This window comes from Zootoca vivipara, chromosome 6 (assembly GCF_963506605.1).
Source record: "Zootoca vivipara chromosome 6, rZooViv1.1, whole genome shotgun sequence".
Lineage (NCBI taxonomy): Eukaryota > Metazoa > Chordata > Lepidosauria > Squamata > Lacertidae > Zootoca > Zootoca vivipara.
The window spans coordinates 54,675,484-54,689,370 of NC_083281.1; the positions used below are offsets into that span (position 1 = coordinate 54,675,484).

The 13,887-nt window shown below is 42.3% G+C and overlaps 1 protein-coding gene across 1 annotated transcript in view; it reads right to left on the bottom strand.

Moving 5' to 3' along the window:
• Positions 1-13,887, bottom strand: part of CDH11 (cadherin 11) — a 104,589-nt gene that overhangs the window by 13,451 nt on the left and 77,251 nt on the right. Inside the window, exons 7-11 of the mRNA XM_035118381.2 lie at positions 11,395-11,582; positions 8,255-8,508; positions 6,289-6,425; positions 3,596-3,717; positions 2,656-2,773 (exon numbers count right to left, since the gene is read on the bottom strand). Of these exons, the coding sequence (XP_034974272.1) occupies positions 2,656-2,773; positions 3,596-3,717; positions 6,289-6,425; positions 8,255-8,508; positions 11,395-11,582 (819 nt within the window). The remainder of the gene's footprint in view (positions 1-2,655; positions 2,774-3,595; positions 3,718-6,288; positions 6,426-8,254; positions 8,509-11,394; positions 11,583-13,887) is intronic.

Here is a 13,887-nt window from a genome sequence, read left to right on the forward strand (position 1 = left end):
TGAAAACAATGGAAAAAAGAAAACCAGTAGTGCCAGTCCAGAGAATGAATAGCAGCTTGACACGGGTTAGCTGTAGTTCAGTTAATACATGACCCAACTAATGGTCCATGCCTCCCATAAACAATCCAGACATTAAGTGATTATTTGGATGGAAGCCAGTTTTTAAAATCTATAACTTCTAATGGGATACTTGCCATTAAACATTCCAAAGGCAATGCTAAATGAAAAAGTTGGACGAAGGTACAAGGGTTCATAACTACATAGTTGAAGGTAGTTAAATATGGTCTCACCCCTTATACACTCAAAAGATCACTGCGCTCTGAAGGGGGAAGGGGCTCGTGAAGATGCCATCTCAGGTGGAGGTTCCTTCTGTACAGTATAGGAATTGGGGCCCTTAGGGTGCTGATGGTGTTTTTGTTTTAATGAAATAGCTTCGAGATGTTTATGGTGAGTGAGTTGTAAGAGATCAAGAAAATAAAAGTCAAAAGAAGATGGGGACCTCCTAGGCTCTCTGCCTATTATGGGTCCCACCAGCCTGCCTTGAGAGAAGCCATAGCTTAGCAACATATTTGGCATTCTTGTAGCCCCATGTTCAACCCCTTTCCCTTGTATTTCCACTAGCTGCCTTGGGAAGCAGGATTGGTGTCAATGGTTCCTGAGATTCTGTGTACGCTGGGTACAGGGTAATCTGTAGGAATAGATTTATTGTTTTATAGATTATCTACATTGCTTTGATAGTTTCAGCATTTGAAGCAGTTTTAAAAAATATGGTGGAGGGGTAATTTGAATAATTTAATTAATACGTAATATGGGGTTATAAGGAACCAGGGCTGTGACTTGGTGTTAAGGTTTTCCTATTTTCGACAAAAACAAGAAGCCCAGCTCTAAATTAGTGTTTATGCTTTTCTCTTCCTCTTTAACTGCTTTAACATAGTTAGTCATTCCCTCTATTTCCTCTAACATTACAGGAGAAATGATTTGTAGGGATTTTTCCCCCCCCTATAAATGGCTCAGGATCTAATGACATAGAATCATAGGGTTGGAAGGGACCCCGTGAATCATCTTCTCTCAACCTCTGCTGTGCAGGAATACACACCCATGACCTTGTGACCATGCAATTTTTTAAATAGAAAAAGTACAGGTGTGTGCATGTGGATGGGTGACTGTGGTTGACCCTGCAACACATGAGGAAGCTTAAATCCCCTTCCCAAACTTTGATCCTGTTAAAAAAAACAAAAACAATTGCCACCCATGTGCAGCAATTAGGATAAGGAAAATGAAACTTCCAACTGGTGCTGGATTCCCAGAATTTTCCACCACACCAGTGAAAATAACAATAATGACAATAGTGGAAAGAATTGCATAAGAACATAAAAAAGAGCCCTGTTGTATCAGGCCAAAGGCTCAAGTCCGGCATTCTGTTCACATGGGGACTAACCAGGTGCCTTTGGGTAACCCTTAAACAAAACCTGAGCCCAACAGCGCTCTCTCCACCTGTGATACCTAACTAGTATTCAGAAGCACACTGTTTCTGACAGTGAAGGGAGAAAACAGCCACCATAGCTGGCAGACACTGATAGCCTTATCTGCCACGAATTTATCCAATTCTCTTTTAAAGCCAATTTTAAAAATTCCTTCAGTAGCACCTTAAAGACCAACTAAGTTTTTATTTTGGTATGTGCTTTCGTGTGCACGCACACTTCTTCGGATATCTTTTAAAGCCATTCAAGTTGAAGGCCATCACTGCCTCTTTTGGGAGTGAGTACCATAGTTCAGCCCTTTATCATTTTTCTTTTTCTTTTAAAATTAATCCTCCCGCCTATTGGAAGCAACAGACCATTTTTCCTACAATCTGATAGGCCCCAGCAAAACAGAAGGCTGCCATGTGACCATTTTATTTGTGTTACCAGCCAGTGGCGTAGCTAGCCGCTCTGGTGCTGGGTGTGGCCCATGCATCCTGCAGCTGGGGGCGGGGCACGCTGCATGGAGCCTCTCTGCCGCCTCCCCCTCAGCTGAGGGAGAGGCGGAGGGCAGACGCAAGCCCCACGCTGCCATTTCAGGCAGTGTGGAGCCTGCAGGCACCCAAGCCACCATGTCACTCTCAGGAGAGACATGTGGCTCAGGCACACTGCAGGCCCCATGGTAACTGCTGGCCCCCGCAGTGTGCCACCCAGTGCCAGCCACATTTGTTGACTGAACTAAAAAGTTTCAGGAGCCCATTTTTTTTAAAAAAATATTTTTAAAAATTCTCTCCTTTGGGGGGGGGTCATTTTGTCACCCCCCCTCAGTGATGACACCTGGGGCGGCCCACACACCCTTCCTCTGCCACTGTTACCAGCTCAGAGATGACGTGCTAGCAGATGTTCCTGAAATTGCCGCAGTTTAATAAAGAAGAACCTACATATTAAGCCTTTTCTCCTCACTAGCACTTGCAATCCCAAGGCATTAATCTTACAGATTCTATACTACATGTATTTATTAGGATAAATGCTGGTGACGATGCACTAAAGGAATGCCTCTGAACATTGTTTTCACATTTCACCCCACCGCCCATCCTTTGCAACAAGTCTCAGCCCCAGATAGGCGGGCATGGCTAACTGAAGTATTACAGTATGGCATGATAAGAACAATTAGTTTACTCCTGTCTTCACAAACCTCGGTTATCTCGGAGAGTAAAATTAGGCTTCTGGATCATATCAGGTGGCAACCCAAAGATAAATCTTGGGCCATTAGCTGCATCATCCTTGTCCTCTGCAGTAATTGTTATTAATGGCTGTAAAAGAAAGGCTCTTGTGAGCATGCAGTGCATCTAAAAAGTCATTCCTCTCCCCATCTCACCAAATAGGCTCTTGAGTGAAAATTGTGCAGCTTCCTTTAGGGTGCAATCTCATATAACTATTGCCCAGCACATCTTACATCCTAAGAATCTAAGCAGAGCCCTGCTGGATCAGACCAAAGTCCTTTCTTGTCTAGCAACCAATTTTACAAAGGGGCCCACAAGCAAGGTGCATGGGAAACTTTCTTCTTGCACTGTTGCTCCCCAGAAATTGGTTGTTCAGTGGCATTCAGCCTCTGAACCTGGATGCAAAATGCAGCCAGCCATCACTGCTTGTAGACATTGACAGACCTTCCCTCCACCAATCTGGCTAAGCCCCTTTTAAAGGGGAAAAGGCTACAGCGCAGTGGTAGAACATCTGCTCTGCATGCAGAAGGTCCCATGTCCAATCTTTGGCATCTCCAGATAGGGCTGGTAAAAACTTTTTGTGTTACCTGAAGAGCCACTGCCAATCAATGTAGACAATACTGAGCTAGAAAGAGCTGTGATCTGGTATAAAACAGCTTTCTATATTCTAAAAGGGTGTGTGTGTGCTATAATTGTAACTACCTTGAAAAATATGAATAAAACTTAACCCCCCCTTTTTTTTATAGGAAAAAAGGCCCTCAGATAGACAGTATTGGCTCTTCTAAGAAACTTGGCAAGAATTTCTTTCTATGTTAAGCTGAATTTTCTCTGCGACTCTGCACTTAAGAAAAATGAACATCCTCATTTCATCTCTCCCACCCACGAATGAGAGGTTTGTGTGGCAGAGGTTACCTCATTGGTCTGTGGTTTCTCACAAACAACTGCTTCATTGGGAGATGCCAATTTGGGAGCATTGTCATTTACATCAAGGACCTTGATTGCTACTGGAACTTTGGCTTCCTGGTGCCGATTATCTACAACAGTTTTGTAGAAGAAAAAAAAAGTCACAACATGGGATAAAAACACAAGAAACAAAGTTAGCTCCCCCACCCACATAAATCCTATCTTCGACCATTGATATTAGGAGTAGAGTAGTAAATCTCTTTTCTTGCCTTTGCTCCCAAAGCCCTGTGGCTCCTTTAAGTTTTCTTAAGGCATAAGCTTACATAGACTAACATAAAAACATAATTTTTCAGGAACCTCTCTCTATATATATCCGGGCACTGGTGAAATATCCATAGTGTTAGCCTGGACATTCAGTTCCCTGCAGAGCCACAAAGCATACTTGATGAGGATGGCTCTGGGCTGCTGAGGCTGCCGCTGCCACGTTTCCCGGGGACAGATCTGCAAATCTGGGGACATTCCAGGGACGGAATTTGGGGACAGATTAGCAAATCTGGGGACTGCTCCCTGGAAACCGGGGCGTCTGGTAACCCTAACCTAACCAACTTCAAAGAGCAAATAAAAACAAATATAATAATAATTCTACCTGGGAATCAAGGAATGCATTAATTCAGGTCAGAATGTCCCATTAGCAGGAACTGTTGGTGAGGAGGGGTGGTGCTGTGAACTGGGCCCCCTATCAGCAAAGTCGCTGCTGGTTACTAGGACAGGAGCAAATTGGTGGGTGATCAGTGCTTTGTGGGCATATCAGCCCCCACAGTGCTAAGCTCCTCACTGACATGCCCTTCTCCTGATAAGCAGCAGTGACTCCATTGCTGGGAGGTCAGGTGGGTGCACAGTGCTGTCCCTTCTCACTGACCACTCCTGCCCTTCAGGAGACATCAATAGGCAAAGTTAACAAGATCTGAATAGGATTAATGATTCTCGGGAGCAACAAAAGTTGGCCCAATTTTCCCCCTAGAGTTTCCATACATTCCAAAAAAAGCTTTTCTTTTTTGCACGTTTGTATACATAAAGCAGCTTTTCTGTTGGAGCAGAGTAAATACAGGTCAACAGGGTTCTAATTAGAGCTATATGCAAATGGTCTCTTAATCTTCTCAAATTTATGCCCCGTTCCATGCCCAATAAGCACAGGACACCTTTACCCCGCAGCACTGTGGCCCAAGGTTTTGTCCAGTATCTTCTCTGTGTGATGGGCTCATGGGAAAAAGCTGCCCCATGAGCCTTGCTGCAGAGGGGAGGGGAAGCCTGTTTAAGGCTGCTTCCCCTGGAGCTCAGAGCCATTTTGCTTTGAGAGCTTCCCGCCTGCCCACCCTCGGGTTAGAGCCTTCACTGAGCAATGCTAGGTCGTTGGATGACAGGGCCGGAAATGATTTTTTTCTCTCTCAATCTACTACAGTGGTAGCTCTGGTTATGAACTTAATTTGTTCCAGAGGTCTGTTCTTAAGCTGAAACCATTCTTATCCTGAGACGCGCTTTTCACTAATGGGGGTCTCCCACTGCGTGTGCACCTCCGGCACAATTTCCGCTCGGATCCCGGGGCAAAGTTCACAACCAAGAGCAGCTACCTCCGGGTTAGCGGAGCTCGTAACCCGAAGCGTGCGTAACCAGAAGCGTTTGTAACCAGAGGTACCATTGTATTGGCACTTGGATGGGCTTTTCTTCACCTCAGTGAAATTATGACTTACCTTTGTTTGTATGAGGACGGAAATGGCATTGATCAGGATCAACATAGTACATGGGGGGGGCATAAGGGCCCTGAGGGGAGGATTGACCATGGCAAACCCAAGAGAAGGTTCGGTATCTGCCTGGTTGGAGTCTGCACCCTGGTCCCCCAGTGAGACCTTGCTTGCTTGGCTTGCACTATGGCAAGGTCACTGGCCAACATTGTACAGGTTTGGAGTGATCCAAACCCAGAGAATCCATTCTATCAACATGAGCTTGTGGAACCCAATGCCATGCCAACCCTTGCCCTGCCTGCTGTTGTCAATAAAGGTTTGGTCTGATTTGGTTGTTCAGTCTGGCTCTCATGGGTCACATAATGCACCTGCCTGGGCAATCGTGGATACTGGGTAACATTTCACTGAATTTCTCTAAGGGTAAGTTATCCAGCAGTTTCTTGTGGGTTAAGGCTCCCCATTAGTACATTTTCTTTCTCCCCCACTAAGATCCCTCCTCCAAAGTTCATTTCTTGCCATTGGCACCAACTCCTATGGGCTGAAGCAGTTTCAGCCCCGCCCCCAAATATATATATATATTAGGGGGCTGCGCCCCTTAATATCCAGAGGACATTGCAGGACATCACACATGCAACATCAGGATGTCTCATATCCCTCTTGAAAAGCTGGCACCTCTGTTTCTTGTTGCACTGGTAGACTGGCTACAATTTTGCATCCTCCACAATGCACAGACCTAAGATGACCAACACACACACACTACAAAATGGTGAGTAGTATCAAGAAGAAAAAACTCTGCAGGAGTTGGGGGGGGGTGGAATCTCAGAACTTTTCTTAGAAAAGTCTTCCAATAAATTGGCTCAAAATTTACCTGAAATGTACCTCAAGTTTTGCTCAGAATGGAGTCTGTGTCATTTTAATATAATTTACATGAAAAGTATATATAACTGTTTGTTGAATACTTACGGAGTTCATATGCAAACACCGAGATATTATGCCAGGCCATCTCTTCCCTATCCAGTTTCTTTGTGGTTGTAATTGAACCATCTTCTGCGCTGATACTGAAATATCTGTCGAGGTCAGTGTGACGATCAATTATATAACTAAAAGGGGATGCAAATGAAGTAATTAGAGAATTATTCAATCCATTTAGTGTCTCCTAGACAGTGTACCACATATTATTATTATTATTATTATTATTATTATTATTATTATTTGGGGGGATTGTTTGGAGGCACTGTGCTTAGCAAGATAAAAAATAGTAATTAGACTTAACTTAATCATCACTATCAAAATGGATTTTCTTTTCTAATACCTACATGAGCACCATTGTTTCATAGCAGTCTTTTAGCAGAAAGAAACATAAGTGTAGAGCTATGCATTGCCAGAGATATAGGTTGCCTATTGGTGCATTCTGAATCATGTGATTACAATTGTGTGAAGCAGGAGGCATGTTACTTCAGGGATGCACCTGTTGGCTCCACATCTACCACTGAAACACATTATGGCTCCTTTGCTACCATTTCCATAGGTTGAGGGAATGCCTGAATAATGGACCCTCCTGTATGTACATAGTCACCCCATATTATTTGGAATCTGTGCAATAAGGGTGCCACATTACAGTGGGAACCTACATGAATAAACCAGATTCCTCTCTTCAAACCTTCACCCAGTATGTGGACAACATGATATGTTCCTCCATTTCATATGACAATGATCATGTGATTTAGAATACCCAAATAAGATTGGGATAGCAGAACTATTGGATTGGAAGCACCAAATACCTCTTCCATCCATTTGTTTGTTGTGTTCTCTACAAACCCCGTGATGTTTAGCAAGACTCAACCCCATGACATGACAAATGCTTTGGGTTCTCTTGTCACCTGCTGCACATCATTGTTTACCACTAGTGGAGTTGAGGAAATCAATGATGTGAAGTGTTATTTCATGTTTTAGCACTTGGGTGAGAGCTGGACAATGGGGTGTGCCATTTTCAGCAGAACCCCAACCCCAATAATGTGTATTTCCATTCTTAACTATATTGTGTGAAAAGTGAATATATTCCTCAAAGGTGGAGATACTGGGTGGTATCCAATGCTAGTTCTACTTAAAATAGATCCATTTCAGTTAATTGACATGGCTAACTTGAGTTTATTAATTTCAATGGGTCTTCTCTGAATAGGACTATTTGGATGCAACCCATTCCCCATATGTTTTAAAAATTTCCCATGAAGTCATTTTGGAAACAACCAGTGTCAGCTTAATTTACATCATTATATTCTTCATGGTTTGCCAGTCTATTGAAACATTGCTAGTTAATTAACTGTACATTTATCTATACAGCCTCTTTATTAGCTAAGAAAACTTTGTTAAGGTCTTGGGAAACTATGCACTCTGACTCTGTAATCTTGGACATTGCGGTTGGCATCTGAACAAGTTGGATATAAAAAGCATAATAAAACTGAAACTTTTTATGGAATCTGGCATCTCCTTTGGAACTGTTATTATAGCATAAAACAGATGTGCCCTTTATAGTTAACATTGGTACAATGTATGTAGTGTGATGTTATCGAAGGCTGCAATTGCCTTGCTTGTTGTGCCATTATGATCAGATTGCAGATCTTGGCTGCATTGTGGCATTGAGTACCACACCCCTGAGTTATTTTTCAAAGCATCCCCTGGGTAGGGGGTTACTTTCCAGTTGCAATAATAAATAAAATTGGGGCACATATTTTTATTTTCTGGCCCAGATTCTTGTTGATTGGTGTGGGGGGTGGGGTGGACCAGAGAAGGCAGAGAGGAGAGAAGGATGCTTAACTCAAACAAGACAATGGAAATATATACAACATAGCTTTATGGGTTTTTAAATTGTCATTTGGGGGACTTCCATAAGGGCATCACTAAAACCATCCTTCCCATTTTGCAAGCATACCTTATAAGGCTGTTTTTTGCATCAGGGTCTTTGGCATGAACCCTCCCAACTGGAGCACCCGGGCCCAAATTCTCTTCTACTTCCAGAATATAAGATGGTGCTAAAAATATTGGTGGCTCATCAGCATCCTCCACATTAATTTTCACGGTTACAGTATCCTTGAATGGTCCATTGCTGATGAACTTTGGGTCAATGTGTATATTAGCTGCCTCTACCTTCAAGCTGTAGGTCCTTTTGGTTTCATAATCAAGATGCTGAAAAAGACAGAAGCATGGCATATTAGAATCAGTGCTATGGCTACTTTTACAGAAGTGTGTGCGCATGCACGCATACACATAAGTCACAAACAAAAAGACTCCTATGCATGCACAATTTTTGAGAATTTGCAAATCTGAGTTTAAAGGAATGAAGAAGCAAGGACCCATGATATTATGATCTTGAATATGGATATTTGAAATAACTTATCAACAATAAAAGTTAAAATAAAAGGTAGCAAGGTTGAGGCTGGTGGCTCAGGGCTGACCAAGAGATTGACACCCCAGTATCAATCAAACCTGATTCCACCCACCCCCCCATTTCCCCTTTCTTTTTCCCTTTTATATGAGGCTGCATTTTTAATTTTAATTTAATTTTGATGTATGTAGTCTTGTTGTTGAGTTGTATTTTAACCAGTTGTTTTATATTTGGTGTTAGACGCTCTGAGCTCGGCTTTGGCTGGGGAGGGCGGGGTATAAATTATTATTATTATTATCTCCAGGATTCTTTTGTTTGCTCTCTCTAAGGACAACAATTTTCCCAATATAATACATTTTAATGCTTTTTCATGAATATATGCAGTTTTGTGGATAGTTTTGCTTGCATTGCAAAGGATGGCTGTTTTGGTTTGCAAATTGTTTCGGAAAGCACAGACTACACCAACTTTCTCCCCATTTCTAGTTCTGATATCCACTTGTTTCTGCCCAGGTTTAATCCTGCTTGTAAATCTGTTCTTACAGTGATGGCCTGATGGCCACAAGAAGCCCACAAGCAGAGGTTGAGAGCAGCAGCATGCTCCCCACCTGTGATTCTCAGCAACTGCTATTCAGAGGCATACTGCCTCTGGCAGTGAAGATATAAGACGGTCACCATTGCTTATTCATTCATTCATTCATTCATTCATTCATTCATTTATACCCCACCCTTCCCAGTTTAGAAACTGGTCTCAGGGCGGCTAACAAAAAATATAAAACATTGATTAAAAAGACTTTAAAATCAGCTTTAAAACAGCATAAAATACAACATCAATGTAGCATCACCAGGGCTAACTGGCCAAGTTGGTCCTGCTAAGGCCAGCAAGGAGACCAGGGGAGAATTTAAATGTGGGGACCCAGAAGGGTTTCTTCATAAAAAAGGGAAGGGAAAAAGGAATGAGGGATCAGGCTAAATTGAAGGCCAGGCGGAATAACTGTGTGTTACAGTCCCTGCGGAAGGAGATCAAGTCCCGCAGAGCCCTAGTCTCATGGGATAGAGCATTCCACCAGTTTGGTGCCATCACTGAAAAGGCCCTGGCCCTGGTGGAGGATAATCTGGCTTCTTTAGGGCCTGGGACCCTTAAGCTGTTATTATTCATAGACCTTAGGGTCCTCTGCAGGGCATACCAGGAGAGGCGGTCTCGTATGTACGAGGGTCCTAGGCAGCATAGGGCTTTAAAGGTCAAAACCAGCATCTTAAACTTGACCCGGTACTCCGGGTGCCATGGATGAATATGCTCCCATGGCAAGGTCCCCATGAGGAGCCTCACTGGGCTCAGGACTCTGCACCTGCTGAGTTTCTGGAGTTTCTGGGACAGTTTCAAGGGTAGCCCCGCATAGAGCAAGTTACAGTAGTCAAGCCTGGAGGTGACCGTCACATGGATCACTGTGGCCAGGTTGGGGCAGGAAAGGTAGGGGACCAACTGCTTGATATGGCGCAGATGGGAAAATGTCATCTTGACTGTTGCTGCAACCTGCGCTTCCATGGAAAGGGAGGCATCAAGGATTACACCCAGACTCTTAACGGAAGGCACTGGCACTAATTGAGCCCCCGCAAGAGAATGGAGTTGGTCCCCCAACCCTATACCATCCCGACCCAGCCAGAGGACCTCTGCCTTTGAATGATTTAATTTCAGTTGGCTCCCACAAATCCATCCAGCCACAGCCTCCAAGCATCTGGTCAGTGTGTCCAGGGCCAAGTAGGGGTGGCCATCCATCAGCAGATAGAGCTTGTAGCCACTGATAGCCATATCCTCCATGAGTTTGTCCAATCCTCTTTTAAAGCCATGCAAGTTGGTGGCCTCTTAGGACATCCTGAGAAGCAGTCAGCCCAAGTAAAATATACTGTGAAATCAGTTTACGGTGTTGGTTAAAAGTTTCTCATTAATGACACTGAGCACATAGCTACTTTCATTTGGGATTTAGCATTATTTGATGTTCAGATTGATTTCAGCAGTGACATCAGCTGTACAATAAAAGAATTCATTTTTGAATTGCAAGCAGAAAGCAGATAAGTGGCTTAGGCTGGTTGAATCTCTTGATGGGAATATAATGCCGTTCAGCCCAGGCTTCCTTTCTTCCCATCTCCCCCTTTCTTTTTCTCAGCACTGAATGCATTTGGAAGGAATATTGACAGCAGAAATTAAGTTTTCATCAGAAAAGCAGGCACAAAAAGAAATCTCTTGTAATTTTCACATTATCCAAAAATTCACACCGTACTGCCAACTTGAAAATGAATGCTTGATTATAACCAAAGCAATCCTATCATTTACTTCCAAGTTAATACGCAATATGCTTTGAAGAACGAATGGTGTTGATTTCTCAAGTGGAAGATCAGTAAAAGAAGAATGTACTTCCTTCACTTTAAAAAGATGTTAAGAAGCTTCTATGCATCAATGCTTTCTTTTCATAATCTCTTTCCTTCCATTCTGGCTCCAGGCATTAGCAGATAACAGTAAAATGGGATGCTGGAAGTTAATCATAGCTTCATAAACAAATTATCCAAAACTGCATTTGCTGTGATTTTCTTACCATGAGCAATAATCTATGGCTATTATAGTTTCTGCAAGGCATGGGAAGAAAATGAAGTATATTATCCATTAACAGGAATGAAAGGATCGCATTGCTTACCTTCTTAAGCTTCACAACCCCTTCCTGAGTCTCGTAATCGGTTGTAATTTCAAACATCTCTATACCGTCTCCATCAATAATGTTGTAAGTTACTAAGCCATTTTCTCCAATATCTGGATCTTTGGCCTTCACTCTTCCAGCTTCCTCCCCTGGGATGGCTGCTTCTGATATTGACATCTGATAAACACCTAGGCAAATAGCATTTATTAATAATGAGCCATTATTAGTTTCTTTGCGTGCATTCTTTTCACTTGCTTAAACTATATGCACAAAAGGCAGCACAGAAAGTGCTAAAACTCAAGACATCTCATAGAGCAGAAGTAGTCAATGTGCTGCCCTCCAATGGACTACCATCTGTCACAGCTCTGGAAATAACTCCTGTATGTTGGGTACTTCTGTATAGACCTACTGACAGTCTACCTGCCACTACTAATTTTCCTCTGCAATGCACAGCTGCATGAAAGTGTTGAGTGCACTTGAGAATGCAGTTTCAGGTCACATGGTTTGATGGTGAACTGGCAGTGCCCTCCATAACACATTCAATAATCCTCCCAAATGCCTAGGAGTTATTTGGCAGACGTTCAGGGCTTTCTTGGTAGATATGTCAAAATAGATCAAATCTAGTGTAATGCAACAATATAATAACCCACACCAACCCCAAACAAAATAAAAAAAATTCCTTCAGTAGCACCTTAAAGACAAACTAAGTTTTTATTTTGGTATGAGCTTTCGTGTGCATGCACACTTCTTCAGATACACTGAAACAGAAGCAGTCAGACCCTTATATATATTCAGAGGGTGGGGGGTGGGGGTGATGGGAATGGGTGATGGGCTGATAGGAGTGGTAAACCTGTTGATGACTGTTAATGACTGCTAATGACTGCAATTGGTCTAGCGGGGGGGGGGAGCAAGGGCTGAGGTGCTAAGGAAAGCTTGATCACCGTATTTTCAGACTTAAAAATGCAACACTAAGGTCCGGAGCTTCTTAAAATTAGGATATAAAATCATCAGTGTGCTTGCCATTTTATTGAGATGCAAAGGCAAGAATGATGAGCCAAAGAGCTTACCGCCTAAATCCCTGCCCATTAATAAATACTCTCACTGCATTATTTACAATAGGCAGACAACTTCACTACATTATTTTCAGCATGTGCTAAAACCCTTTCTGTTCCAGAAAACCTAGCAAAGTATGCAAGTTTGGCGTGTAATCTGGTTTTAGTAGGCATAAATGTTTTCAAATTACTGATTTTGTTTTATATTTCAATTTCTAATGTTCTTGAAAAGAACCCCCCTTCCTGAGTTTTGTTTAGCCCTTATGAATATATTCAAGTCCTATGAGGTATGCTTTCCATAGCTGCCAAGTTTTCCCTTTTCTCGCGAGGAAGCCTATTCAGCATAAGGGAAAATCCCTTAAAAAAGGGTTAACTTGGCAGCTATGATGCTTTCCAATTTGGGATGAAGATTAAGAAGCTAGCCCTTATTAAGGTTTGTTTAGTTAGTTAAGTAAATTGTTATTCTACCCTTCAGTACAAGATCTGTCAGCACAGCTGACACAACCAACAATATACCCTTGTCCTTGCTATCCTCATAACAACCCTGTGAGGTAAATTAGAATAAGAGAGAAAGAGATTTTCCCAAGCTTCATAGCTGAGGGGGGATTTGAACCAAGATCCCACTGGTTCTAGTCTGGTACACTAACCACTACAGCACACTGTATTTCTAGAATTTATTTCCAACAATTCTGAAAAGAGCCTGTAAACTACACCTTATTCACCTGTGAACCAATTATAGAAAATTACCTTCCAATTATGCATGTCTTAATCTCAGTCACAAGCACTATAAGACCATGCAGAATATATTGTGACACGAAGGCTGTAATTTATGCTGCAGGTGTTACTGCAGAAATCCAGAGAAAATCACATTAAAAACAAATCACAGAACAACCTTCAACTCCCAGGGTGGTTTCAGAACATTTATTCACACCTTCTTTTTGTGTGCATTTCAAAGAAGGACAGGGCCCAAAAATTATGTTTGCACACTTCATTTTTGACATGCCACACTTTGAGCATAGGTATTCACAATCAAAACCAACAACCTAACCCTCAAAAATCTTAAGAAATCAGGGCCTCCCAAAGTCAGATAATTCACAGAAAAACAGCTGATGTAATTGTTGTGCATCACTGGGATAGAAATGAAATCTAAACAGAGATTGCTTTTAAGAACAGTGTCCTTGTCAGTTTCACAGTGTGCACAAACTCATAAATATACAAACTGGAAGAAGTGAGATTCCATTTCTTTCATCCCTCTCTTGTTACAATGGATATTTCCCCCCTCTCAAATATATTTTTATTGCTTTCATCCAGTGCAGTCTCAACTGTCTCATTTAACAGGTTTTTCCAGTGCTTTCCACAAAAGTCTTTGTCACATCCCATTGATCTCAGTAGGAGTATGTTTTTAAAACATCATTGTCCAGTATGTTTTGAAAGTGAGACA